This window comes from Lynx rufus, unplaced genomic scaffold (assembly GCF_022079265.1).
Source record: "Lynx rufus isolate CCGP_SWC_20201006 ecotype Redwood Valley unplaced genomic scaffold, mLynRuf1.p SCAF_14, whole genome shotgun sequence".
Classification (NCBI taxonomy): domain Eukaryota; kingdom Metazoa; phylum Chordata; class Mammalia; order Carnivora; family Felidae; genus Lynx; species Lynx rufus.
The window spans coordinates 6,566,788-6,594,633 of NW_025814828.1; the positions used below are offsets into that span (position 1 = coordinate 6,566,788).

The following is a 27,846-nucleotide window of genomic DNA, read 5'->3' on the forward strand; positions in this document are numbered from 1 at the left end:
TGTCAGCCTCAGCACTGCCGCCTCGTGGGGGCAGGTGACTGTGCTGGGGCAGCCTGTACACGGTCCAGCGCGTTGAGCAGTGTCCCTGGCCTGCACCCACTAGATGCCAGTTACCTCTGTCTAGTGGGGACAGCCCACGGTGTCTTCGGACATTGCCGGATGTCCCCTCAGAGGGAAGAGTCGCTCCCCGCTGGGAACCCCTGCATCCAGCATAGCACTTTTTGTCGTGAAATAGCAAGGTTCACATGGCACTAATGCCCCAATTCAGTCTGGTATTTACCCAATACAGAGTCGGTCGTGACACCAGAATCTTGATGTGTGCCCCAGGCCGTGCCCCCCCTGCAACATCCCACTGTGCCCCCCTGCCCCTCCCAGCTGACCCCGCCACACCCCACTGTGCCCACCCGCCCCTCCCGGCCGTCCTCCACACCCACTGTGCCCACCGGCCCCTCCCAGCCGTCCCCCACACCCCACTGTGCCCACCGGCCCCTCCCAGCCGTCCCCCACACCCCACTGTGCCCACCGGCCCCTCCCAGCCGTCCCCCACACCCCACTGTGCCCACCGGCCCCTCCCAGCCGTCCCCCACACCCCACTGTGCCCACCCGCCCCTCCCAGCCGTCCCCCACACCCCACTGTGCCCACCCGCCCCTCCCAGCCGTCCCCCACACCCCACTGTGCCCAACCCCCCCCCCCCAGCCGTCCCCTACACCCCACTATGCCCACCTGTCCCCAACCCACTGCGGACCCCACGGGTGTTGCTGTGGACTCCCAGTCCCCGCTGGCTCCCCTCCGGGCACCGACGGCCATCCCCGTGCTCTCTCCCCAGGATGGCACGGTGTTCGACGGCCGCCCCATAGAGTCCCTGTCCCTGATCGACGCGGTGATGCCTGACGTGGTGCAGACGCGGCAGCAGGCCTTCCGGGAGAAGCTCGCTCAGCAGCAGGCCAGTGCGGCGGCCGCAGCCGCGGCGGCTGCAGCCGCGGCGGCCACGACGGCCACAGCGGCCCCGACAGCCGTTGCTCAGCAACATCCACCAAAGAACGGAGAGGCCACGGTGAACGGGGAGGAGAACGGAGCCCACGCGATAAGTACGTGCGGGGCTCTGGGGGTGGGCGAGCTTCTGGCGGTTTCTCTGCTCCGTCTGTGTGAGTCGGCTAGACTCTTCGCGATCTGCCCGCCGTACGTTCTCAGGCGTTGTGCTGTCCGCGTGCTGTTTGCCCGCGAGGGCTTCACACCGTTTTCGGGAGGTCCTTGGATGCGACGGTCTGGACGCACATAGCCCTGATTTTGGGGCACCGGGCTCCTGTGAGAGCTCCTTTCGTACGGCAGCGAGAAGCACCGTGTGACTACCGTTCGACATTAAAGGGTTTCATTTGTGGAGGCCACGGGTCCTGTCATTCAGCCTCCCGTGCTGAGCGGGTTTGGCCGAGATCCACTGGAACAGTTCAGCTCACAGATCGGCCCGAGGTCCTATCCAGAGAACCTGACTCCGCTCTGATCTGCGGCTTATGGACTCAAAGACTGCTTCAGGGTCTAAGTTCGAAGTGTGCTTTTGTGTGTGTGTTTCTTAATCTTCCGTCAAGGGAAGCAATTTGGAATTGGTGAACTTTAAGAAATCCGTACGTCTGCCAAGACAGAAATTTTCCCAACTTGTAAATTGCACGGATTTCTTTTATTTATTTTCATTTTTTTATGTTTATTTATTGATTGATTTTCACATTTTATTTATTTTTGGGGGAGAGACAGACACAAGTGGGGGAGGGGCAGAGAGAGAGGGAGACGCAGAATCCGAAGCAGGCTCCGGGCTCCGAGCTGTCAGCACAGAGCCTGACGCGGGGCTTGAACTCAGGAGCTTTGAGATCGCGACCTGAGCCGAAGTGAGATGCTTAACTGATCGAAACCCCCCGGGCGCCACAGAATTCCTTTTAAATCTTAAGAAAACGTAATGGAGCATGGCTGCGTGGAGACACGCACGCTTCTTAAAGCACGCTGGCCACACACACACACAGAGCCTTCGATCCAGGGGTGCCTCTGGGTTGACTTGCTCGTTCCGGGGAGCATCCCTGACAGCTCGCGGCCACCTCCTCCCTGCCACGTTGTCCTCCGCCTTCCGCGTTCCCTTTATTCCCTGAGGCCTGCTGCCACCTGCAGTTTGTGTCATCGTGCTGCAGCGCAGGTTGAAACCAGACCGTGGTGTCTGACGTTGTATCTTATACTGACCTTCAAGAATCTTTCCTCTCCTGCCGCTTGGGAGGAAAACAGCCGCCCTCCGGGATGGTTTCCAGGTGGCATTTAGCACGGCCAGTGTCCACGGTCACCAGGCTTCCTTGGGCATTCAGAACCGGATCCCGTGGTTCATCCAGGGCAGGCCTGTCCGCTTAGAAAGCATGGCGGTTCTGCTCAGCTCGAGAACTCCGACACAAAGGTGATTTCAGGATGCTCACGGCACTGGACCCCCACGAATACAAGGGTGTTTGCAGGCAGGGGTGCGGGGTGGCGGGCATTCTGCAACAATGGTGGCGTCTCCCGGTAGGAGCTTCTCAGACAAAGACGTGATACTCAGGAGCGCCTGCAGGGCTCAGTCGGTTAAGCGTCCAACTTTGTCCCAGGTCACGAGCTCACGGTTCATGGGTTCAAGCCCTGCATTGGGCTACGTGCTGATAGTGCAGAGCCTGCTTAGAGTTCTCACTCTTTCCTTTGTCTCTGCCCCCTTACCCCCAACTTGTGCTTGCTTTCTCCCTCAAAATAAATAAACTTTAAAAAAAAAAAAGGTGATCCCTCCAAAAGGTGCTCACAGATAACACGTGTCACCCCATCTGGAAAAGAGCTCTAGCTGGCTGTCGTCATTGTTCCCCAGTGTCGTGGTGGTGGTTAGACCCTGGCCCTAATTAGGAAGAATAAATAAATTTGTATTTCTCTATCAAATTTGGAGAGTGTTGAACTAAGAAAACGCAATACATTTACTACATTACACAAAAGCAGGATTCAGTTACCGTCGTCAGAGGTAATAGAACTAAGTACACGAAAAGAAGGTGTTTCTAAGACTCAAGTGCCCCCAAGAATGCGCTGCTTTTATACTGGTCGCCACATGTCTTTTCCTATTTCTTGTGACAGATAATCATTCGAAACCAATGGAAATAGACGGGGACGTTGAGATTCCACCCAACAAAGCCACAGTCCTTCGGGGCCACGAGTCCGAGGTGTTCATTTGTGCCTGGAACCCTGTCAGCGATCTCCTAGCTTCAGGGTAAGGATGCCAGGTGGTGGGTGCTGCAGGGCCCGTGGGGTCCGAGATGCTTTCCGGAACTGTGCCTCATGGAGTAAGTGCTCCCCTCTTTTGTGTGCGGAGCAAGGCCTGGGGCTCTCTGTGCCGCTCTCTTCCCCGGGTTGTGAGGGAGTCCTGGTTCCACGCTGTGTTCTCAGTGGGATGGAGAGCAGCGCAAAGACACGTTAAATTACTAAGAGCAGCAAAAATGGCGAGCAGGAAAACACGGCCAGTGAGCGTGATTAAGAAGACACAGGCCGTGGGCCAGAGATAGCTGACATAGGCCGCCCGGAAGTCTGATGGGCTTTGTTTCCACTGGACCCGGACGCTGAGTGCATGTGCGTGTTCATTCTGCAGATCCGGAGACTCAACGGCAAGGATATGGAACCTTAACGAAAACAGCAACGGGGGCTCCACGCAGCTCGTGTTGAGGCACTGTATACGAGAAGGGGGCCATGACGTCCCCAGTAATAAAGACGTGACCTCCCTGGACTGGAACGTAAGCCCCTGCCGCCACCCAGACGCTTAAGCCCCCGGAGACCCTCCAGCGCCACGGGGGGCGCCCCTGCAAACACAGGGGAGCGGGCGGTCCTGTTGGCGAGCACCCCTAGCCCGGGGGCCGGTGGTACGGGTGCTGTCTCTTCCTGAGAGCTTCTCACAAGGCCGTGTCGGGCAGACCCCTGGCTGGGGGTTCAGAGGCTCGTCTTCCCATCATTAAGCAAGATGAGCCCGGTGGTTTTCCTGGGGGGGGGCCCGTTCCGCTGGCGGGATATGAGGCGCGACCCGGGGAAGGGGACGTGTCCCCTCGCTGTCTCGACAGCAGGCGTCACGTGCATTTGGACGTGGGAAGCCCGCGGTCCTTCGTGACTTCTTTACACTTTCGCTTCCGTATGTGCAGGCACGGTTTTCAAAGCTTCCTTAAGCCTCACTACCGTCATGTCTCATACGGTGGTTGTAACCGTGCCACCGGGGTGAGCGGTGGCGGTATTTCCCCCGTTCCTGCGCTTGTCCTCACAGTGCCTCACGTTGTGGGTTCGGAGCAGTGTGGGCTCCAGGAGGCGCACGGGGTCGATCTGTCCCTTCCCTGGGAGCCAGCTCCTGCTGGGAGAGTAGCCTCGCCCTGGGATCAGCTGACAGGCCGTCTTGGCTGTTTTCGACGCTGCCCCCCACTGAGCTGTTGGCGGTGCTGTCTGTTTCTTTCTGGCCCGCAGAGCGACGGGACGCTGTTGGCCACAGGCTCCTATGATGGTTTTGCGAGAATATGGACGGAAGATGGTGAGCCCGGCCTGCCTCGTGTGGGGTGGGAGCAGGCGTGCCCCAGTGTGGAATCACCCAGTGAGCCGACCATGGCTTTGAAGTCAACCTCTTTGTTATTTCCCTACGTAACAGGCAACCTGGCCAGCACCTTAGGGCAACACAAAGGCCCCATCTTTGCCTTGAAATGGAACAAAAAGGGGAATTACATTTTGAGTGCTGGTGTAGACAAAGTGAGTATTAGCTTGACGTCGGTGTCTCTTGTCTGCAGATGCTTATTTATTTTTAATCTCTGGATCACATCCTGGGTTTTATTTGTTTGTTTTTTGGTTTTTTAATGCTGAGAATTTCTGCTTCTCCTTAAGATAGCAGAAGAGGTTTATTCGGTTTTGTTTTTGTGGGTTTGATCTTACTGTTCATTTGTAATACGTATGCTCTCAATATAGTCTACCGTTCCACAGACCTTTGTGCCAAACCTCCCCCCATGTTTTTGAGGTGCATTATTCAGTGACACAGGAAGTCCCCAAATTGCATTTATGCAACGCTTGAACAAGCAAAGGGGTGTGGGACGCACTGGACGGAAACCCTTCACCACTGGGCCATTTTGGAAACACGGACTATCTTCTCTCGAGAGGCCAGGCTTCTGTTTCCCTGACTCGATACATCGTTACTTCCTGTGGAAGGGCTGCGGGCCTCTCCGAGCACGGGAGTAGAGAGAGCCGCGCACGAGCGGGCGCGCCCTTGACGGCCACGGAGCCCCTGGACAGGGCTGCCGGTGGATGTGATGGGGTCAAGGCCGGGTGGCCGCCAGCACCCAAGTGCATCTAGAAGCCATGGGTGGGCAAGGAATGAGGCGGTGTAGGTGCCATCTGGCTCTGAGTCTGAACCCGTCCTCTGGATTTGTGTCCTCAGTCGCCAACAGCCAGGAATCATGACCCCCAAAAAACAGGGATTGGATGGTCACGTCATTCCTAAGACTTGGCGGGAATTTGAAGTCCTTGCTGTGGGGAAATATTATCAAGAAATGGAAACAGAAGGGGAAGAAAAGCATGTCCTCACGGCATTTTGTGTTTGTACACCTGTAAACTGGGTGTGAATACTCTACTTTGGTTTGCTTTCCAGAGGGCGGGCTTGCTTGCTTGCTTTTTTTTTTTTTTTTTTTTTTAACATTTCTTTATTTTTGAGAGACCGAAAGCAGGAGAGGGGCAGAGAGAGAGGGAGACACAGAATCCGAAGCAGGCTCCAGGCTCTGAGCTGTCAGCACAGAGCCCAACGCGGGGCTCACCCCATGAACCATGAGATCATGACTTGAGCTGAAGTCAGACGCTTAACCGACTGAGCCACCCAGGCGCCCCTCTACCAGGCTTTCTTTACACGTTCATACTGACGTCAGGATGATTTGAGAACCTTGTTAAGTTACTGCTTCATGTTCATTCAGGTTCTAGAATTAATATAAAATAATGGCCATGACTTACAAACCCTGCCGTGGTGTTGGTCAAAAATATTTACTATGTGACCCTTGACGGAAAATGTGTGCTGACCCCCACACTGGAATGTGACGCTCTGGGTTAGTCTCTCTCTCTCTAAGGCAGTAGACCCCTCATTCGGACCCAGCAGCCCAGTAGCTAATGTTGAACAAGCTGAGTGCTATGGTTGACTCACTAAACATTCTCCTGGAACTACATCACGTTTTCTCCGAGGTGTTCTAATTCACATATTACAGACGTGCACACACACACATACACACACGGAACTTTGGGACGTGGCTGGTCATCCGTACTGCTGATTGGATTGTGAAAATGACTTGCACAAATGACCGCTCACCTTTGACAAGCACGTTAACTATTACGTGTGTTGGCCAATTCAGTGCTCCCAGGGTAGGAGGCGGGCACTGTGGCATCACCCTGTGTCACAGAGACCCGCACTGACTTGCCTAGGGACCCACCGGTACAGGGTACGGGCCCTGAATTGCCAGTAACTTCTGCCCTTCAACCTACACACGCTTCTAAAAAGTTTTTTCAGGGGCGCCCGGGTGGCTTAGTCGGTTAAGGTCGACTTTGGCTCAGGTCATGATCTCACGGTTCATGGGCATGAGTTAAAGCCCCGCGTCGGGCTCTGTGCTGACAGCTCGGAACCTGGAGCCTGCTTTGGATTCTGTGTCTCCCTTTCTCTCTGCCCCTCCCCGGCTCGCACTCTGTATCTATCAAAAAATAAACATTAAAAAAATTTTTTTCAAGTTTTTTGCGTCCTTACTTGCATCCCTGCTCGGGGACTCCCCTTTATATTCATTTCTGGTTTTCGACCTTACTTGAAGTTGTGACTGTAGGAGGTGATGAGCTGTATGGCCAATGAAAATTCACATTATGAATTCAGTTAGTCTTCGGGTCCTACACTCGCTTGTTTGTGAGTGGCTACGTTAGGAAAAGAGCTGTATTCCACCAAACAACAAACAAAAAACGTTTATCGGTCTAAGGGTGCCTGGCTGACTCAGTCAGGGGAGGATATGACTCCTGATCTCCAGGTTTTGAGTTCGAGCCCTACCTTGGGTGTAGAGACTACTTAAAAAGAAAATCTTAAAAAGAAAAGTTAATTGGTCGAGAGCTGGCCCCGAACTTAGAGAACCGAGTTTCAAAGATACTTACTGCTCTGTTTCCTCTGGAAATTTCTGCAGCTGATAGAAAATATAAGCAGTTCTTCTTAAAATCTTTCATTTTTTAAAAAAAATTTTGAAATGTTTATTTTTGAGAGAGAGAGAGAGAGAGAGAGAGAGAGAAACAGAGCAGGAGAGAGGGAGGGACAGAGAGAGAAGGAGACACAGAATCTGAGGCAGGCTCCAGACTCTGAGCTGTCAGCACAGAGCCCGACGCGGGGCTCGAACCCATGAACCGCTAGGTCACAACCTGAGCTAAAGTCAGACACTTAACCAAGTCAGCCACCCAAGTGCCCCTTAAAACAAAATATTTCTTTTTATTATGTTTTTATTTTAAATCTTTTTTTTAATGTCTGTTTTTGAGAGAGAGTGCGAGTGGGGGAGGGGCAGAAAGAAGGAGACACAGAATCCGAAGCAGGCTCCAGGCTCTGAGCTGTCAGCACAGAGTCTGACACGGGGCTTGAACTCACAGACCACGAGATCGTGACCTGAGCCGAAGTCAGATGCTTAATCAACTGAGCCACGCGGGCGCCCCAAAGCAAAATCTTTCTTAAGTGCCATGGACAGGGAGGTGGAAAGGTTTCAGTTAAGGTGAAAGTTCCAGTTGATTAAGACTTAATTTTGGTGGTGTTCATTGAGCGGCCTCTGGTTCCTTCCCTGCGTATCTTCCCAAGATCAGTAAGTTCCTAAGAATCCAGGATTTACTTTGCTTTCCAAGGGGTGGAGGGAGATCATTTTGTCTCCCTGTTTCTCGACCCGTGAACTGGGGCCTGATCCCAGGGTCATGACTACTCGGCTGTATCGAGGATCCCCGATTCTTGGGGTGATGGTCGTGGAAGTGTCAGGACTGGCAGCGTCTGTAGCTCTTTGTTTGGAAAAGTGCCAGAAAGGTGCTTAATTGCACACTTTTCAACCCGTCTCCCTGTCGGGGGGTGAGGGAGCGTGCCCCCCGATCGGGGCAGAGTCTCAGGACCGGCTGCTGTGTCTGTCACCAGCACATGGGGCCGCCGAGTTCACACAATGTCGCTATCCAGACCGTTCAGCTTAAAACACACACGCTGGATCCCAAAAATCTAGACGAAAGACAGAATGCCAAATTATCTCCTTGATGTTTCTCTGTTGATTGCATGTTGAAACAATAATATTTTGGCCACATTGGAGTGAAATAAAATATATTGCTAAAATTAATTTTACTCATTTCTTTTTCTATTTTTTTTTAAATGTAGTTCCCAGATAATTAAAAATGACCTGTGTGACTCACATTCTGTGTCTTTCAGACCGTGCCAGTTTAGAAGGAAGGGGTGTTCTCGGTCTTTGGTTGTGTGTTACGTTTTTCTAGAGAAATCTTTTGGTGAAGAAGAGTTGCTAACTTTTTCTTTTTGTTTTGCGGAGCACAGACAACAATTATTTGGGATGCCCACACAGGAGAAGCCAAACAACAGTTTCCGTTTCATTCCGGTGAGTTTGCTTTTTGTTTTTTGGAATTCAGAAATGGCAATCCACGGAAGCTTAATGTCCCTTAAAGTAATCACGAAGGACTGCAGGAAGGAGGCCACGAAATCTAGCTGGTAGCAGGGGAATGCATGTCACCGACCGCAGAACTGGTGTGGGCGTCTTTGCCCTGCTGTCCCCAGGGCGACGCTGTGTTGGGCTTCCCTGAGACCACGCCCAGACTCCAAAGTTCCCTGGGAGAACTCCCCGGACTCAGCAGGTAGATGTCCTCAGGGTCAGATGTATTACAGCGAAGAGATTCAAAGCAAAATCAGAAGGCGAACGAAGTGAAATCCAGACTCTTCCAAGGGTCCTCTCCCAGCAGAATCACACGGCGCGTCTGACATGCCCCCCCCAAAACCAGTGTGATAACACGTGCGAACAGCCGTCTGTCAAGAAAACTCATTAAGTCTCAGTACCCGAGGTCTTTATTTATTATTGTTATTTTTTTTTTTATTTTAGAGTGCATGAGCAGGGGAGAGGGACGGGGTTGTAGAGGGGAGAGGGAGAAGTGGGCGTGGGGGGAGAATCCCAAGCAGGCTCCACACTCAGCACAGAGCCCAACACAGGGCTTGATCCCATGACCCTGGGATGATAACCTGAGCCGAAATCAAGAGTCAGACGCTCAACCAACTGAGCCGTCCAGGTGCCCTTCGATGCCTGAGGTTTATAATTTTTAATCTTCATTATTTTTTTAAATGTTTACTTTTGAGAGAGCGCACACGCGTGAGCAAGGGAGGGGCAGAGAGAGAGGGAGACACAGAATCCGAAGCAGGCTCCAGGCTCCGAGCTGTCGGCACAGAGCCCGACGTGGGCTCGGACCCGCGAACTGCGAGACCGTGACCTGAGCTGAAGTCAGAGGCTTAACCGACCGAGCCACCCAGGCGACTTAGGACTGTGTTCAGATGGGCAGTACTGCAGGGGGTACTTCAGCAGTGATTCCTCCTGATCAGGGCAGCTAGGAGCGAGGGAGAGCCCGGATGTCGCAGCTTATGTGCTGCTGCTTTGGAGATGTAGCACGTCTCTCCTGTGGCCGCCCTCGGAGCTTGGGGCCCTCAGCGGATACACCGCTTGGGGTGCCGGTGAATTTTGTTGTTAATGTTGCTTTCATCTAACACCACCGATGATGTGGAAATTGCCAAACGGATTACAGAAAGTGATTTCTCACCGGGAAGGAGGCCCAGCTGCACATGCAGGCGGCTCTCTGTTCCATCCTGTATCGAGTGGGGCGGGGGAGGGGTGCACACAAGGTGATATTTGCCGTGAGGACGAACTACTACGCGTGCACGTCGTGGGCAGCCATTGCCACTATCTAGTTCCGGAATATTTCCACCGCCGCCCCCAAAAGGAAATCCCTTCTCCATTAAGAAGTCCCTCCCCTTGGGGCGCCCGCGTGGCTCAGTCAGCTGAGCGTCGACTTCAGCTCAGGTCATGATCTCAGGGTTCGTGAGTTCGAGCCCCATACTGGCTCTGAGCTGACAGCATGGAGCCTGCTTGGGATTCTCTCTCTCCCGCTCTCTCCGCATCTCCCCTGCGCTCCATCGCTCACTCTCTCAAAATAAGTAAACTTAAAAAGAAAAAAGTTCCTCTCCTTACCCGAGACCCTGGCAACCTAGTGTCCGTGGATCTGTGCGTGTTCCCATACGCGTGCTACCCTGTGCTCCAGACCACATAGTGGAGTAAATGGCAAGTGAGAGTATCGGGCTAGTTTTCCGTGGTGTCGTCTGTCGTAAATGCCCAACGTGTCCTGACCTCTGTCGTGGGAGAAGATCCAGTAACAGGTTCAGAGCCTTAGAACACCCGGTGTGCTCACCCACGCGATGGGAGAGAACGTCTGTGACACACAAAGCTCTGGGTTCTACTTTTCAGAGGAAAAGATGGCCAAGAGAAACATCCATAAAGTTCCTCTCACGCTTCGGAGAATTCGTTTACGAAGGTTTTCAGCAGAATATAATAGTCCCCAAAGCATGTCTACAACTTTACGGAAAGGTTTCCCATCCCACAGGCCCAAGAAGACCACAGACCACGCGTTACATATTGAGAGATCTTCTCACCCATAATTTTGCTGCCCGTGAGGTAGACCCGTAGCCCCTTGCTGGTTCTGGAAGTTCTAGGTGTTATTTGCCCTTTATTACAGTCAAGCGGAGTGTAGAGACTTCCAAGATGGAAAGATGGAAGGAAAGGAATGTGGTTTTTTCCAGGGCAAAACGCAGCCAGTGCGAGCTTACAGGGAGTTGCCTCCTTCAGCATTCACAGACTCCTTAACGGGCGGATCTGAGAACTTGCTCTGCCTTCCTAGGTTTTCCCCATGAACACCTGGTGGTAGGGCCTCCCTCCAGCAGCATCAGCCAGAAGCGACAGCTCAGAGCCTAACTGGGGAACACCACTCAGCAGTTAGAAGGAACAAATGATTTAGAAACTGTTGGTAACGTGTAACAGCTTCTAGATCTCCACGGTGTTCTGTGGAGGGGAAAAAAGCGATCAGCAAAGGTCACCTGCTGTATGATTCCATTACATAGAACATTCTTGAGACGGTGAAATTCTATTTGTTTTTAACGCTTATTTATTTTTGAGACAGAGACAGAGAACAAGGGGGGGTGGGGAGCAGGAGACGCACAGAATCCAAAGCAGGCTCCAGGCTCTGAGCTGTCGGCACAGAGCCCGACGCGGGGCTGGATCTCACAGACCGTGTGATCATGACATGAGTGGAAGTCGGGCGCTTAACCGACTCGAGCCCCCCAGGTGCCCCGAGAGGATGAGAGTTTAGATTGGAGAACAGATCAGTGGAGGCAGAGCTTTGGGATGCCGCAGGGAGGGCTCTGTATCTTGACCGCGGGGGGCAGTCGCACAGAGCCGCCTGTGTGATGAATGGCTTGGGCCGACACACACGTACCATCATCTTTCTGGTCTTGATCCTGTAGGGCTGTAAAACACAACCACTGGGGAGCCTGGAGGCACAGTAATATTTCAAAATTACACTTAAAAAAACAAACAAACAGCAGAGAAAGCCAGGCTGAGCCTCGAATGCTGATCGTTGAACCTCGCCGGCCCCTCCGTGGGCAGGGAGGCCGTGCAGACACCCACAATGTCTGGGCCTTGGTACCTGTCGCTCACCCGCACTGAATGGTGAGATCACACTGGGGCTTCTGAGGGTCCTGGACAGCGGCCGACTCACGGTGGGGCCAGCCACCTAAGTACAGAGGGTCCCCTCTTTGGACGGCAAGGGCTGGCGGATGTTAATTTTTATGAGCAGGTGGTAGACAGCGTCCCTGAAGTGCCCGCCTGAGCGTCCTATTTCCAGGTATATGAACCACGTGGCCCGCACAGTGCAGAGGGTGGCCCGGGAATTCGGGATGTAGCTGGGGCGGTGTTGTAGGCGAGAGCAGCTGGGGTCTTGCCTCTCAGGCTCACGGGAGCGTCACTCCGACCACGTGGGATCGGTTCCTTCGTTCTGTGTTGTACACGTGGGAAATGCGCCCCAGGGACCGCGGGGCTATCCTGAAACACTGCCGGGGATGTGACCAAAAGGGACGGTCTTGGCTTTTGAAGAAGCCCGTGCTCGCTCTCGACCAAGTACACAGCCACAACAGCCACTCCGGGACGGAGCCGCACGCAGAGGCTGCTGGGCTGCCTCGTGTGGCTACCCACTGTGGAACGTGGACCCCTGCAGAGGCCTGCCTGTCTCACTTAAACACTGAAGAAGAGAAGGGGCAGTCCGGTTGTCAGCCTAGCCTGAGTCCTCTGCATTCTTCTCCCGACCCGCTGCTAACTTGCCTTTAAAAGAAACACGAGACACGGTTATGGTATTGATCAGTTGATGAAAACTTTGTGATCAGAGGTTTGGAGGAAGCTAACCCGCTTTCTCCTAGAAAGAAGGAGGCGTCAGGAGACAGCAGGGATGCCGAGTAGTGCGATGGAGAGGTCTGGTGCAGGGAGAGAGCTGTGAGGTGTAGGGAAGGCCATCACCATCCCCCAAACCCTCCACAGGGCTCTCGGAGCCCCTGGGAAATGCCCAGGAGTCAGAAGGGGCGTTCATCACAAGTCCTGAGCCAGCGTCCAGTTGTGTCCCCCAAAGGGATCAGTACCCTGCAGTTGGGGGTGCATTGATGTGTTGCGGGACATTTTTAAAAATCGAGCTATCTTGAACGTAGGATAGGAAATCTTCTCCGTCTCCTTTCCTCTTTTTCCTCTCTAAAATACGACACGTCAGCCCATGCACCAGTGATGTCCCTGGAAGCAGCAAGGTGCAGATTCTCCCCTCCGCTTTCTCACTGTGTCAGGGGAGCTGGACTCTCGTGCCACGGGGCACGTGAACCATCACGGGGGTCTCTCCAGAGTGTCTGCTCCACAGATGTGCAGGGCGGGGTGGGGTGGGGGGGGAGGCGGGGGTGTCTTTAAGGTCTATGAGGGAAAGAGGCTGTGTTCACACTGGGAAGGGTTTTTTTTTTACTGTGTTACTAGATCAGGCTTCTTGAGACTCTGCTTCTAATTGTTTTAAATCAACTGAGCTCTGTGCCCAACTGGTAAATGTCAATGTCCTCCCGCTGTCCCCTGCTGTCCAGCCCCCGCTCTCGACGTAGACTGGCAGAACAACACTACCTTTGCCTCCTGTAGCACAGACATGTGTATTCACGTCTGCAGACTCGGCTGCGACCGCCCCGTCAAAACCTTCCAAGGACACACGGTAAGTACGGGCTCTGGTTCCGGAGAACGTGCTGGGAGGTGGTGAGCGTCTCCTCAGTGCCTGGGATTGAAAGATACGGAGAGAGATACTCGGTCCGTTCTCCTGCAGCCCTTTGCTGCTTGGGCTCTTGTAGCATCTCTGGTGGTTGGATTTAACCCAGTTGGGGGCAGGCAGTGGAGAAAAGACTGGCTGTCAGAGGAGTCAGACATCAGATTCTGCAGGAAAGACTTTAAAGTAGTTATAAAAATGTGCAAAGACATAAAGGACAGGATGCTTGTAATGAAAGAATAGATGGGAAATATCGGCACGGGAAGGAAAACTGTATTCTAAAAAAAATAGACCAGTGGAAATCTGAGAACTGACTGGTATAACGTCTGAAATGGAAATTTTTTTTTTATTCTTTATTTTTGAGAGAGAGACAGAGTGAGAGTGGGGGAGGAACAGAGAGATCATGACCTGAGCTGAAGTTGGACACTTAACCAACTGAGCCACCCATTGGCCCCTGAAATGGAAATCTTAATGCGGGGCGGGGGGGGGGGGGTGCGGTTCAACCAGGAGATGGGAGTTTTCAGAAAGGTTAGTGAGCCTCAAGTGACATTGTAGAAATAAGCCAATTTAAAGAAGTGATAAAAGATCGAACAAACTTTTTTTTTTTTAACATTTATTTATTTTTGAGAGACAGAGCACAAGTGGGGGAGGGGCAGAACCCGAAGCAGGCTCCAGGCTCTGAGCTGTCAGCACAGAGTCTGACACGGGGCTCGAACCCACGGACCACGAGATCATACCTGAGCCGAACTCGGACGCCTCGAACAAACTTCAACAGAGGCTTAATGACCTATGAACAATATGAAGTACTCTAGCATATTTGTGACATGGAGAGAGAGAGATAAAAAGAGAACGGAACAGGAAAAATGTTGGAGACGGTAATGGCCAACATTTTCCTCAAGTTGGTGGAAAATAAGGAACGTTTGATCCAGGAAGCTCCACTGCCAGCTGATGTGTGATCAGATTCCTTAGTGGGGCACACGAGGCTTTTCGTAGCCTTTCCAGATGAATCTCTATGGCCTCCCAACCCCGTTCACTTCAGCCCTGTTGGAAGACCTGCCAGGGTCACAGATGCCGTTGTCCCCAGCACTGGATCATTTCCACGTTCCTCACCCTTGCCAGCCTCTGTCCCTACAGGTCCTTGCTTCTAAAAGCAGAGGCATCGACTGTGCTGTTAACATCTCATTGTGTCAGTCAACTGACCCTGCTCTTTATTTTGCTCATCTCTTCTGTCTCTCCTCTAATCCCAGACCCCCCCCCCCCAGCTTTTAATAGAAGTTTTTGCGACTTCCCGCTGTCCCGCTTCGAGCTCTGTCACCATCACACGTTTTCAAATGTAGTCGAGCCTGTTTCTTCCCGAGACTCTGAGCCAACCCTGGTTGCCTGCTGGTGATTATGACTTGGGTTGCGGAGGTAGGGAGAGAAAACTCCACTCCGGGGAAGGGGTTTGCTATACCCTAGAGGATTTACAGATGGCCCTCGCTGGGGGTAGTCCGTGGGTCCGGCTCCACGCTCCTGGGCCCTGAGCCATCTGCCCGTAGGGTAGATCAAGCCGGCCTAGCTGCCCTGTGCTGCTGTCTGTCCCTGGAGCAGCACCTGTCACTGGGCACCAGGTCCTGCTGGCATCCGGACCCGCTTTCTCGAGTACACGTGCACACGCACGAACACCGTCTGCGGCCCGGCCCCTCTGTCCTCCCTTCGCCCAGCCAGTGGCCTGCCCCTGGGACTCCCAAGCTTCCTTCCTCCCTTTTTGTCCAGGCTATCTCGATAGTGCGCGGAACACAGATGTGGCCTTGTCACGTCTCCGCCTCACACCCTTCAAAACTCAGTGTCCTTTACAAGTAGCGTGACCATAAAATTTATCACCCAAACCAGAGCGCGTAGGAGTGTGAGATTGATTGGAAAGTTAATTGTTAGTTTGAAATCAGTTGTCAGGCCGGGACGGCAGGCATGGGTGGGACTCTCCTGGGCAAATGGGGCTCTAGTCATCCTGCTGGGAAGGCTTGCTCCCCAGCTCGCCAGGCCCAGCGCCCCCTCCCCAGCCCAGGGTCAGGTGTCCCTCGGGGCTGCGTCCGCCTGCATCCTCCAGGATTCCGCCTCGGGGTTGGGCCTCAGGGTCATCCCGCCTCCCGGCCCATCCAGAAGGCCGTCTGCAGCCACACTCCTTTCTGCCCCCACGGCACACTGCGGCCGCCTGCTACAACTTTGCACCTGTGCTGTGTTGCGGCATTTTGCCTCCGGGCTGTTTGCTCTGGATTTTGAGCTCTTTGCCCTCCTCGAGGATTTTGTCTGTGGGTGTATCTCTAACAGTTACCACTTGTACGGCCGCGTTCGTCTGCTGGTGCGTTTAGGTCACGTGGCCTTCAACCTGCGTTAAAGCCCTGTCTTAAATCTCCTCCCACCCCTCCCGCCCCCGCCCCCGCCCCCGCCCCCTCCCCCAGAAGAGAAGTTTCTGGTACGGATCTAGATGGAAAGCAGCCGTAGTGAAAGGACTTAGGAAAACGATTTTCAGAGTCAGTTTGTAAACAACCGTGGTCTTCCTGGTTTTATGTGCTGCCCTGAATCATGAGTAAATTCACTTGGCTCCCTTCCTAGTTGAGACTGTGTTTTTCCTTAGACAAATGCAGATGAGGCGGCTGGTTCCGTGTGGCACATGGTTGTGCTTTTATGCAAATGTGAAAGGCGGAGTAAGGAAAAGAGGGAAATGAGAGGAAATGCCACGGCTTCTCCGTCTTTGCCATCCGGGCGAGAGGCAAATAGGCTCCTGGTGGAGACGACAGAGCGCTGCTGCCACCTGGTGGCGGGTTGTGGTATCTGCTCGCAAGCCGTTCTTTCTGAAACCCTTTGCTCTTTCAGAACGAGGTGAACGCCATCAAATGGGATCCTTCTGGAATGCTGCTAGCGTCCTGCTCTGATGACATGACATTAAAGGTACGGCTGTCTGCAAGGACGTGCTGCCTCCTCCCAGCCACAACCCGCGTACTCTGTGCGGAGCTTCCACTCACTGTTCCTCACACTCTTCCTGCCTCTGCACTTTGTCCCCATCGCTAACTAGATGTCACTGTCACCCACTTAACTCCCGTGTGTCCGTGTGTCCGTCACAGATCCTGCTGAGAGTCCTTCCCTTCCCCGTGGCGCCCTAGCCCTCTGTCCGCCCCTGTTCTGGGCACTGCGTGGCCGGCCACCTGCCGACCGGGCAGCGAGCTTCCCGGGAGCCAGACACGTGACTTAGGTTCACGGAATAGGTCATGTTGAACCATTCCTGGCTGCAGAGACGGCGTCTGCTCACATTGTTCCCGCTGTGTTCTCTAGATCTGGAGTATGAAGCAGGATACGTGTGTCCATGACCTTCAGGCCCACAGCAAAGAGATCTACACCATAAAGTGGAGTCCCACCGGGCCAGCCACCAGCAACCCAAATTCCAACATCATGCTAGCCAGGTAAAGGGCACACGGCCCACAGCCCAGGCACGGTTCATGAAAGCAGCCTTGCTCGCTGTCTCAGCTCGCCACATGGCCAGTAAGAGTTTTTTGTATCCAAACAGAACAGGAAGTTTTGCTGAGGGGTGTTGCGAGTTTGCTCACGCCCTTCCAAAGGAAACGAGGTGGCTAGCCCACTTTGAATGCACCTCGAGACTCTCCGGTGACTCGTAACTGGAGGGTGAGGGTCATTTGAACCATGAGGTTGGTGGGAGGGGCTGGTCGTGGGGCCGGGCTTTGAGCCCTTGCTTTGGTGAAGGTTTTTGTGAAGACACAGAAAGGAAACGGAATTCAGTTGGGACACCGGAACCGACCCGACCATTTCTGTTGTGACACCAGCATCGGGTGGAGAGGAATGACCAGTCAGGCCACAGTTGGCCAGAGTGGTTATAAGTGATGCAGAGGTGGCCTCCCCGGAGCCACATCACTTTAGGCCGCTGTCCGCGGAACTGGTTGGTCGCGATGCTCGTTGGACCCCTTTCGGGACGTAATGTTCTACTCTGGGTATTGTGTTTTAAAAAGAACATTCAGAAAACAAACCAAAAAGACTCTGAGACTGAGCCAGGAGACCTAGGGATCTGGGAGCCACAGTCCAAAGCCACGTGGGTGTGTTTGCTTCACCGGGAAGGGATGAGACTTGGGCAGGATGTTTCGTTACCAGGAACAACCAGGGGCTGGCTCTCGCACTTGCACAGAACGGATATGCGGGGACAGGTGACAGGTGTCGATCAGGAAGAACGCTCCATCTTTGCAACGGAGCGGGATGGGGGGTGGCGGCCTCGCCGAGCAGCAAGGACTCTTGTTGCCGTGAGTACTCGACCACAGGCTGTCTCTTAGAAAGTACTGGAAGGCATTCCTACACCTGCTGAGAGACTGAAACCAGAAGAACGTGGAGACCATAATTGTCTTATTTCAAGCAATTCTCCTAAAATCCACTTAAATTACTACGAGAACACACTGAGAATCGGTTTTTGATAGCCCGAAAGGTACTCTTGTGTCACGAGCATAAATTATCCTTTCGGCGAACGGGTATAAAGGGAACATAGCAGTGCCTGAGTCCCTGGTGAGAGCACAGCAGATAACCGCTCTGTGATACGTGCTGTTCTTTTCAACTTGAAAATAAGTGCAATTCGGGCTCGAGACAGTGTGGTTGCATATTTGGATGTGATTGTATTTTAATTCCTGTTGGATTAAGAGTCTTAATCACTCAGGTTGCTCTTTTTCCAGACTGTTGGTATCATCTTAGTTGCTAACAATAGATGTTGGTTTTTGGTTTTTTTTAAATGTTTTTATTTTTGAGACCGAGACAGAGCATGAATGGGGGAGGGGCAGAGAGAGAGGGAGACACAGAATCCGAAGCAGGCTCCAGGCTCCGAGCTGTCAGCGCAGAGCCCGACGCGGGGCTCGAACTCACAGACTGTGAGATCATGACCTGAGCCGAAGTCAGACGCTCAACTGATGAGCCACCCAGGCGCCCCAATAGATGTTTTAAATTGCAGGAGTATTTATTTTTTAGCTTTTTTTTTTTAATGTTTATTTTTTTTTTATTTTTTTATTTTTTTTTTTTATTTTTTTTTTCAACGTTTATTTATTTTTGGGACAGAGAGAGACAGAGCATGAACGGGGGAGGGGCAGAGAGAGAGGGAGACACAGAATCGGAAACAGGCTTCAGGCTCTGAGCCATCAGCCCAGAGCCCGACGTGGGGCTCAAACTCACGGACCGCGAGATCGTGACCTGGCTGAAGTCGGATGCTTAACCGACTACGCCACCCAGGCGCCCCATAATGTTTATTTTTTGAGAGAGAGCGTGAGTGGGAGAGGGGCAGAGAGAGGGAGACACAGAATCCGAAGCAGGCCCCAGGCTCTGAGCTGTCAGCACAAAGCCTAACGTGGGGCTCGAACTCACGAACTCAAGATCACGACCTGAGCCGAAGTTGGGGGCTTAACCGACTGAGCCACCCAGGCACCCCAAACTGTAGGGAGCATTTTAGAAATCGAGTAAATATTATACAAGAGCATATATCATTCATCTCCGTAGAACATGCAGAAAGCAATGAATGTGGATGTCACCTTGTTTCCTTAATGACAGCCCCGGAAGAAAAGATTCGTTTTCTAACTATGGGCTTTTTTTCAATACGCCCAAGTCACATTTTAGAAAAGGCATATGCCCAGTTACTGTCTCTCGAAACCTCAGGGCCAGGAAGGACAAACAGCACATGAGATCCGTTGAACGTCTTAGGGAAGTAGAAAGAAACCAGCGTGTTTCTCTGATGATGTTTTCTCTCCCGTCTTTCTAGCGCTTCGTTCGATTCTACGGTCCGACTGTGGGATGTGGAGCGAGGCGTCTGCGTCCACACGCTAACTAAGCATCAGGAGCCTGTCTACAGCGTAGCTTTTAGCCCTGACGGGAAATATTTGGCCAGTGGCTCCTTCGATAAGTGCGTGCATATCTGGAATACTCAGGTAATCCCCCGATTGCCGCGACCGAATCCTTTCCAGAAGTAATGCCCAAACAGCGTTTGTGGGGACCCAGGCCAGGAGCGGCGACTGGGAAGCCTGTGCTTAGGAACGAGCGGCCTCACACAGAGCCTGGAAGCAAACCCTGCCTTGCCCAGGCGGACCTCGGGCTCAGCACTGCGGGGCTGTGGGCCTTCCCCCCCCGCCCCCTCATCAAGGGATCTCCCCATCTTCGACTTTCTCTAAGCCCCTGGCATGGAACCTTCCACCTGCAGATGACCTGCGATCATCTCAGCAAAGTGTCGCCCAGCCCTTTCCAGAGATGCCGCTGTCGGTCACAAGGGTTCGAGGGGGGGAGGCGTCCTTCCGTCCGAGCTTACCGGGCAGGGGTGCCAGGCCGGCCCTGACCTTCTGCGCTCCCCGCCAACACCAGTACCTTCTCCGTGCAGCAAACCAAGGGGCACAAAGGAGTGTGTTTGCTGTGCTCATGCCATTTGATGGTTTTTGACTGAAACGGTGTTCGGGTAGCAAAGGATAGGTCAATGATGGGTCGTCGTGTTATCAGAACTAAAAGAGAATGTTTGGTTCAGTGTAGCCACTGTAAGTACCCATAGCCATAACTGAGGGTAAATAGCATTCTGAATATAGAGAGTAGAAAGACAGGAACTGGTATAGTACAGAAGATTTTTTAAGTGATTTTTGAAAGAGGCGGAGAGAGAGGGAAACCGAGAATCCGAAGCGGGCTTCGCGTTGTCAGCGCAGAGCCCGAGGTGAGGCTCGAACTCCCGAGCCCTGCGATCGTGACCTGAGCCATAATCGGGAGTCAGACACTGACCTGAGCCACCAGGCACCCCCAGTACAGAGTATTGTATCGGGCAGTCAGCTCTCGGCTCTCCTGACGGAAGACAAATGCTGTTACGGTAGGAGGTGTTGAAAACAGCCCGTGACCCGTTTTGTTGGATCTCAGGGTGGATTACGTGCCCCGCTTCTGTGCTTTTAATCTGACCCACCTTCTTGATCCCCTTTGGCTGGGTTGACCTTCAGATGGATTTGCATTCTCCAGCCCATGGCCTCTTGTGGCAGGGAAAGGGGGTAGTGAGCCAAGTTCACTGGCATGGGGGTGCGGGCGTCCGCGGAGACCTCAGGCTCCCCGGGGAGTGCCGTACGTAAACCAGTTCTCTCGCAGAAGGAGAGGCGATGGTGGGCCCTGCGTGCAGGCAGCCCGACACCAAGGCGAGGTGCGCGGCCCCAGACAGGCCTCCCAGAAACCCCCCAGCCCCACGCCAGGAACAACGTGACAGAGGCTTTCGGTGAAACACTAGAAATCGTGATGGGCGGGTCTGCAACATGACCTCATTCGTTAAGTGCTGCCTGCTGTCAAAAAGTCGTCAAACCCTGCCACCCCCGTTTTAGAAATCACAAAACTCAGAGACATTTTATTTGCTTTTTTTTTTTAACATTTTTATGTATTTTTGAGAGATAGAGAGCGAGCGGGGGAGGGGCAGAGAGGGAGACACAGAATCGGAAGCACGGTCCAGGCTCCGAGCTGTCGGCACAGAGCCTGACGCGGGGCTCGAACTCACTACCGTGAGATCATGACCTGAGCCGAAGTCAGATACTTAACCAATGAGCCATCCAGGCACCCCCTATTTATGTTTTTAAAGACTTTAAGTAAACTCTCCACCCAATGTGGGGCTCGAACTTACAACCCCATCCACGATCAAGAGTCGCAAGCTCAACCAGGCCAGCCAGGTGCCCCCTCTTTGAGACGTTTTATTTGTTGTGTTATTATTTTGTTAACGTTTGTTTATTTGTGAGACAGAGAAGGAGAGAGAGAATCCCAAGCAGGCTCTGCACCGTCCATGCGGAACCTGACCCGGGGCTCAAACCCATGAACCATGAGATGATGACCTGAGCCAAAGCCAAGAGTCCGACACTGGACAGACAGAGCCACCCTGGCGCCCCTCTTTGAGACATTTGAAAGCTCACTTTAATCCTCAGGGAGGGTACTGTGTGAATGTAAAAAAAAACGTACGTGACGTTGTTGGCTTGCTCCTTCCCCTGTTCCCATCTCGTAGGAAGTCTGAGAGGCCTGTGTCTACAGCCGCTGGAGACCTTATTGCAAGTCGTTTTCATTTCTAGGTGTCAAAAATACCTGAGATGATGTATCTGTGATGACATTGCAGGATAACGTCCACAGGAGTGCCCATTGCACCACATCCATGTTTTGTTTCGTGTGTAATTGCTTTGAGAGCGTGAGATCGAGGCAGGTGCGTGAGTTAGGGAGAGGCAAAGGGTGAGACAGAGAGAGAGAGAGACAACATCTCAAGCAGGCTCCCTGCCTAGCGCAGAGCCGCATCTCACGACCGCGAGATCATGACTTGAGCCAAAACCAGGAGTCGGACGCTTAACTGACAGAGCTGCCCAGGCGCCCCGGCTACCGTGTCCGTGTTTTGAGTGTCCTTTTGCGTCGTAAGTGATGACTGCTTTGCTTTGCAGAGTGGAAGTCTTGTCCACAGCTACCGAGGCACTGGCGGCATCTTCGAGGTGTGCTGGAATGCCCGAGGGGACAAAGTGGGTGCCAGCGCGTCCGATGGCTCTGTAAGCAGCACCTGTGGTTTGCTGGGGAGGGGCGGGGTGGGGCGGGGCGGGGCACAAAGACGAAACGTCGGGCAGCGGATACCCGAGTGCAACTGCAGGGGGTGTGACAGGCCCTGGTCTCTGACCGCTTTGCACGCAGGCGCTGAACAGACGTGCTTCTGGTGAAGGAAACTTCTGGGCTGACCCCCTGGGTTGGCACCATCTGTGAATGGCCACCTCTTCCTCCCTTCCAGGTTGTCATTCTAGCCAGCATTTTCTTAGGGACATTCTGCCCCGTGAGGATGCCACAGGGGTGATCCTGCCCTGTCACAATGTCAGGAGGCACTCTGGGCTGTCACTACTTTGACAGGGGCGCTACTGGCATCTGGTGCGTGGAGGGCAGGGAGGCCGCCAGTCCTCCCACAATGCGCACAATGGCCCCCGGAGCGGGGAAGGATCTGGCTCTGGGTGTCACCGGTGCCGAGGCTGAGAAACTTGCTCCTAGCTTAGTTCCGTGTTTGTGACCCTGACCTCTTGTGATAAAGGCATGACCTCCTGGTCTTATTCTGCTCCCGTGAGATGTCTAGCCTCTTGGTTCGTTCCCGCACTTGGGCTTGCCATGAGCCCCAAGGCAGGGGGCAGCAGTGGGGCTGGCTCGGTGACTGTCAGCGAGGGCTGCAAACGTTCCCATCGTCTGCGTGCTCGGGCTGGAGTCGTCCTCTCCATCACGTAGCCCGCCCCTCCCCCACTGGTTCCTGGCATTGCCCTCGACCTGGAGCTTCCACGTAGTGCTGTTTGCTTGGCGTTGCTGGGTCACATGCTCACACACTAGCCTTTGATTAAAGCTGCCAATAAAACTTTATTTACAGAACATGGGTGGCGGGCCGGAGTTGGTCCAGGGGCTCAAAAGGCATCTTGCTGTCATCTGTGAACATAAGAGGCACCTTCTGTTTCCTTCCAGGTGTGTGTTTTAGATCTCCGAAAGTAAACAGAAACTATTCTAGAAGAGAGTTCTAACGGACCAGCAGTGAATGTGTGAAGCAGCAATGCTCAGACACCGTTCTTTCCGCTCCAAAACTGTACGAACTTGACTTGCATTAGCGTGTACTTGGAAATCAGTTCATCCTGGCCACAGGAGTCTCTACTTTCTCGTAATCTTCATCAAGAAGTTTAAACCAGAAACATACACAGTCATATCAAAGGGGGAAGGAATGGTTTCCACCCAGAACATTCAGCCTGGGAAGCATGGAGCCACCGGCTAGGCGGGGCACGGTTTGCTTTCCATCCAGAACAGGCTCTGATAGTTGAGAGGAGAAAAGACGAAGAGGAGAAAAAAGAAAAAAAGCTGTGCCAAAAAAAAAAAAAAGGAAAAGAAAAAAGAAAAATGCTGTGATAAAACCAAAAGTGGGGGAGGGGACTCTCCTCCACGTGGTGGGTTCGTTTTTTCCCCCTAACAATTTGGACACTGCACTTGCTCTCACAAAGGATGTTCAAAGACCAGTTTGTACCGATGAAATGCGCAACTTTGTAATCCCAACACTTTCTATTTTCTAGAATCTTCTTTGTCCGGTGGTTTTTCTATTGGCTGGAATCCTGTCGTCCGGGGGCCTTCGGTCTGAGATGGAAACTGGTTTTGGTTTGTTGCTTCCTTCCCACTGTGTGCCCCCTCCACCTCTCCTTCGTGCGGTGTGGTGTTGGTTTGACTACACCTTCCGTAGACGCAGCCTCGTGGACACCATGCCGGAATCTCTGACGGTCGGCTTTCCCGTCCCTTCGTCCTCCCCTCCGCCCTTCCTCCCTCTCCCTCACTCGCTGTCCCTTTCTCATAGTTGCTTCGGATCTTCGGTCTCAAGGGCACTTTCGGCGCATAATAAGTGCTTTATGTAAGAAGGCAGGGCACGGGGACTTTTTACAGGAGAAAAAAAAAATACTTATAAGAGAAAGAGCCCGGAGTATTTTTGGAAAAAAAAAATATTTTTATGTTAAAACAATTTTAAAATCCTAAAATGGCCATCAGACACAGAGAGCTTTGTGTGATTCATATTTTAAGCAAATCTTAGGAGGACACAGGCAGGGTCTGAGGTGGCCTTTCCGTTCCCTGCAGCATCGTGAAAGGCGGTTAGGAATCTGGGTGGAAAAGTCTGGGTGGGTCCTGGGGGTCGGCGGGGGGATGCTTCTGCAGCGAGAGACGCAAATCCCGGCGCTTTTTGGTTCAAAGAAGAGTGTCGCATCGTTTCGGGGGTGTTCACCCTCGTAGCCGGCACGAGAGGAGTCAAGAACAGAGCCCTCTGACCCCAGGAAGTATTTCCCAAACCAAATGGAATTGAAGAAGCCATCCACACTGACAGCTGGGCTCCCTGTCACCTGTTAGCGACCTCTCGTTCACGGCGCTCTGAGTACCCACGGTCGCTTCACCGAGAGCGGTTGACCGGTCCTTGCACGGCTCACCTAAAAGCCTCCGAGATCTCACCCGGTGTGATAGTGACAGAAACGAACGGGAAAGGGAGACTCTCAGTCCTGAAGGTGAATTACGTAGGTAGAACATCACTAATAATTTCTGCCGTCTTCATTTCTTTCTCTCACAAGAGACCAGGAGAAAGATTTTTTTTTTTAAATAATGAATCTTTTTACTGTTTTTAAAAAATTAAACATGGCTTTGTGTTCCTAGAGGAGTTTCCTTTCATTGGATCAGGTGCCCTTTGTACTCTCGTCCTAACCCGACACTGACCTGTTTTTTACATTAGCATCGGGGAAGGAGCGAAAGATTGGGCCTCTTCTCTCCTCTGTTTCCCAGCGGGCATACGAAGGGGCGAGGAAGCTGGTCAGGCCCGGGGGCAGGGGTGCCGGTCGGGGGCAGGCTCCGGCTGGGTGCGCGTCCCAGCAGTGAGACAGGGTGTCGTTTGGAGGGTGGCGTCCGTCCGTGAAGCCAAAATCCAGCCGGCAGGACAGCGGCCTCCCGCCGAACGTGGAATGTGCGGGGACCGGCGGCAACAGCCAGGGTGTGTTCTTCCTTCTAGATCGTTCATTGCCCTCCGCCTGGATACCCGAGTTATGCAAGCCCCGTCTGTAGAAGACCAAAAAGGGCTCTGTGTACAAGCTGGGTATTTGATTCAGGCTGCGTTCCCTAAGTGTTTAGCCCGGAAGGTCCGAGTTCTGTGGCGTCACATTCCCGTTTTTGAAGGTCGCAGACGACCACCGCCTGCCCTAAGAAGTCATTAGGTTTGGGACGCTGTTTGCTGGGGATCCAGACCAACACCGTCTTGACCCCTACCCCAAGTAAAAATGTCACCTCTGCAGAGAAGTTGTTGAGGGCTGGGCCACGGTCAGCATGTGGCGCGTGTCTTACAAGCCAGTCGACGTCGGGCGGTCATGGTGGGATGTCCTGTCGGGTTCACTGGATAAGCTTCCCGTGGACGTCAGTGGCCGGGGTCCTGTGGAGCTGTGGGCTTTAGCCTCGTGATTCATAAGTCTGAATCACGTGGGAATGATCAGCTGGGAGCCACGGGCTGCAAGGCACAGAATGGAGCTGGGGTGACAGAGGCAGATGGTCCCCAACCCTGCCTCCCCCCCCCCCCCCCCACCCGCCGCAGGAGAGGAGCACCCGGGCCTGAAGAGGGACGGAGCCTGAGCACGCAGGGCAGGCCTCCGGCCCACCCCCACCCTCGGCACGACAGCTGTCCGCTGAGCCTCTCACGTCGGCGACTTCCAGCGAGCCGGGAGGTTCCCCTTCACCGAGGGGTGGCCCTCGTGGGAAGTTCCTGTTTGCCATTGTTTATGGCTCTTAAACAATGGTGGGTAAACGCTGAAGTCTTAGTGACCAAATTGAACCTTGATTCTGAAAGCAGAGTAACACAGTCATCCTTCCTGGAATCTTCGCTCGGGCTTGAAATGACCAAGAGCGTGTCCTGGGGTCTGAAGTGACCAAGAGCATGTCCTGCACCACAGGGTCTAAACCCTCTGACCCCACACGACACCCGGGACTTGACCTCCGTCTTGTCTTTCTAAAACTAGATCACGGAGCCCAGTGAAGTGCACTTTGTCAAATGTAAGGGTCTGCTTTATTCCTTGTTACTTTACTCTATTTTTTAACCTTCTGTTCCATCTTGTTTTTTCTTTCTTTTATCCTGTTTCTTGTCAAATGCAGAAATGTTCCTTCCGCCACTCACTGAAGTTTTGAATTCTGGCTTCTGCAGTTTTTATTGTCTGTGTCAGACGTACAGCCAGATGTAGTCCTCTGTCTGCATTTTCTAGATTCGGTTCCGTTCACATCACCCCTCGTTTCGTCGTCCTCCACCCCCACTCACCTTCACGCTCTCTGAGAAGAAGAATCACTTTGTGTGTCGTAGCTCATTTGTTTCAAGAGAAAATCAACAGATCATACTCAGTGTCTTGAATAAATTGCTCTATTTTGATATTAGAGAACTTGGTGGCTGTGCTTTCTTGGGTCTCGCTCAGTTAACTCTTGGTTGGGCCCGCGGGGACATGGATGAATGAAGAGCAAACTGTGCATTTGCTCAGGAAGACCGTAACTTGAGGGCCTCTTGGCAGGATTGCTGGGCTGAAGTAGGGCCAAGGGAACGGAACAGCACGATGTGGGAGGAGCGGCGGCCCCCAGTTACCGTAACGTGTTGTATAAACGAAGCGTGTGTTCGTGTGTTTCTTCATTACTTTCTTCCAGGCTGGTTGTGGTCAAAACTCAAAGCAAGTGAGTGTTCTCCTATCAGCAGCTTGCTTTGCTGGGGCTTTGCGTTCAAGGATTAGCTTTAACTTGGAGAACCCGAGTCCTAGGACACGGGTGAGTTTAGGACACAGGCTACCCTTCAGACGTCTACCAGTGTCTCGAATGTAGCACATCTGGCAGGTGCTTCCTGTCCCTTTAACCAGTTGGTGGGGGGTGGGGGGGCTACATAATGACTGGGCACTGCCGTCCCAGGATTAGGGAGGGGGCAGTTGACAAGGAGAGGCAGGGAGTGCTGTACGGGTACTTTTGCCGTAGGAGTCACAGACAAGGTCATGGTATCGTTCCCTCCAAGTCCAGCCCGACCCTGCGCTACAACAAAGCGGAGGGCTGCGGTCCCCGTGTTGTCTGGGGGCTCAGCCTGCTGCCTTTTCTAACACCTGCCAAGTTGACCAAGCATGTTCCCATGTTTCGGGAAATGGGGTGAAGCACACTCAAGCCGCAGGAAGGTCCTGGAAAGATGGGAGTCCCCAGGATAAAGGCACATGTGATGTGTGGCTTTGGTGGCTTCAGCAACAATGCTGGGTCACCTATAGCTCTCAGGGGGATTCTTCCTACTATAAAGGAAACTTACATAATTTGGGGCCTCTCAAGCTTCCAGTCACTCAGCAGAGAACCTTTCATCGTCCACATCTTGTCTCCTCCATGACAAGGTAAGCCGTGCAAGGGGGTGGACAGGGCGTGGGGCACCACGGGGGGAGCGCGAGGACCCATGCACGGCGTCCGCACTCGGAGGACAGGGGCTCTGACTGGGAGCAGTGTTCCTTGAGCACACGTCACCGGGAGAAACCACAGGAAAGCAGCCGGGTGGGGTACGTCCTCAAACTGCATGGTGGGAAAGGAGCGCGAGGGCATTTTGGGAGCGGGGAGTGAGTGGAGTCCTCACGAGGGTTTTCCTGCTGTGATAAGCCGACCGCCTGATAAACCGAAGTCCTATGAAAGCTACCCGATGGGCACAGCCTCCTCTTTTCCACCCAAACTACGCTCCCGGCCACCCGTCTGTCGTGTCCCAGCCCAGACTGCTGGGGCCCGGTCTCCTCACCTTTTTGAAAACTTCTCTCCCATCAGTGTTGCTTTCTCTCCACTGGATCATTGCTTTTGCACCCACCATCTACAAAACGGTAATCAGATGCCCCCGCAGCAACCAGCCTGACGGAGACTGCTTACAACCGAGCGGCCCGTCATTTTCTGGCTTATCCCCG

At 53.2% G+C, this 27,846-nt stretch overlaps 1 protein-coding gene across 3 annotated transcripts in view; it reads left to right on the forward strand.

Moving 5' to 3' along the window:
- TBL1X (transducin beta like 1 X-linked) overlaps nucleotides 1–26,323 on the forward strand; it is a 234,530-nt gene extending 208,207 nt beyond the window's left edge. For all 3 annotated transcript variants that reach the window (XM_047075875.1, XM_047075874.1, XM_047075876.1), the window contains 12 exons: nucleotides 828–1,089; nucleotides 3,116–3,248; nucleotides 3,624–3,765; nucleotides 4,478–4,541; nucleotides 4,656–4,753; nucleotides 8,568–8,628; nucleotides 13,224–13,345; nucleotides 16,247–16,321; nucleotides 16,703–16,830; nucleotides 19,167–19,332; nucleotides 21,826–21,927; nucleotides 22,868–26,323. In XM_047075875.1, coding sequence (XP_046931831.1) covers nucleotides 828–1,089; nucleotides 3,116–3,248; nucleotides 3,624–3,765; nucleotides 4,478–4,541; nucleotides 4,656–4,753; nucleotides 8,568–8,628; nucleotides 13,224–13,345; nucleotides 16,247–16,321; nucleotides 16,703–16,830; nucleotides 19,167–19,332; nucleotides 21,826–21,927; nucleotides 22,868–22,894 — 1,380 coding nt within the window. In that variant the 3' untranslated portion in view covers nucleotides 22,895–26,323. The remainder of the gene's footprint in view (nucleotides 1–827; nucleotides 1,090–3,115; nucleotides 3,249–3,623; nucleotides 3,766–4,477; nucleotides 4,542–4,655; nucleotides 4,754–8,567; nucleotides 8,629–13,223; nucleotides 13,346–16,246; nucleotides 16,322–16,702; nucleotides 16,831–19,166; nucleotides 19,333–21,825; nucleotides 21,928–22,867) is intronic.
- Nucleotides 26,324–27,846: the final 1,523 nt, after the last annotated feature.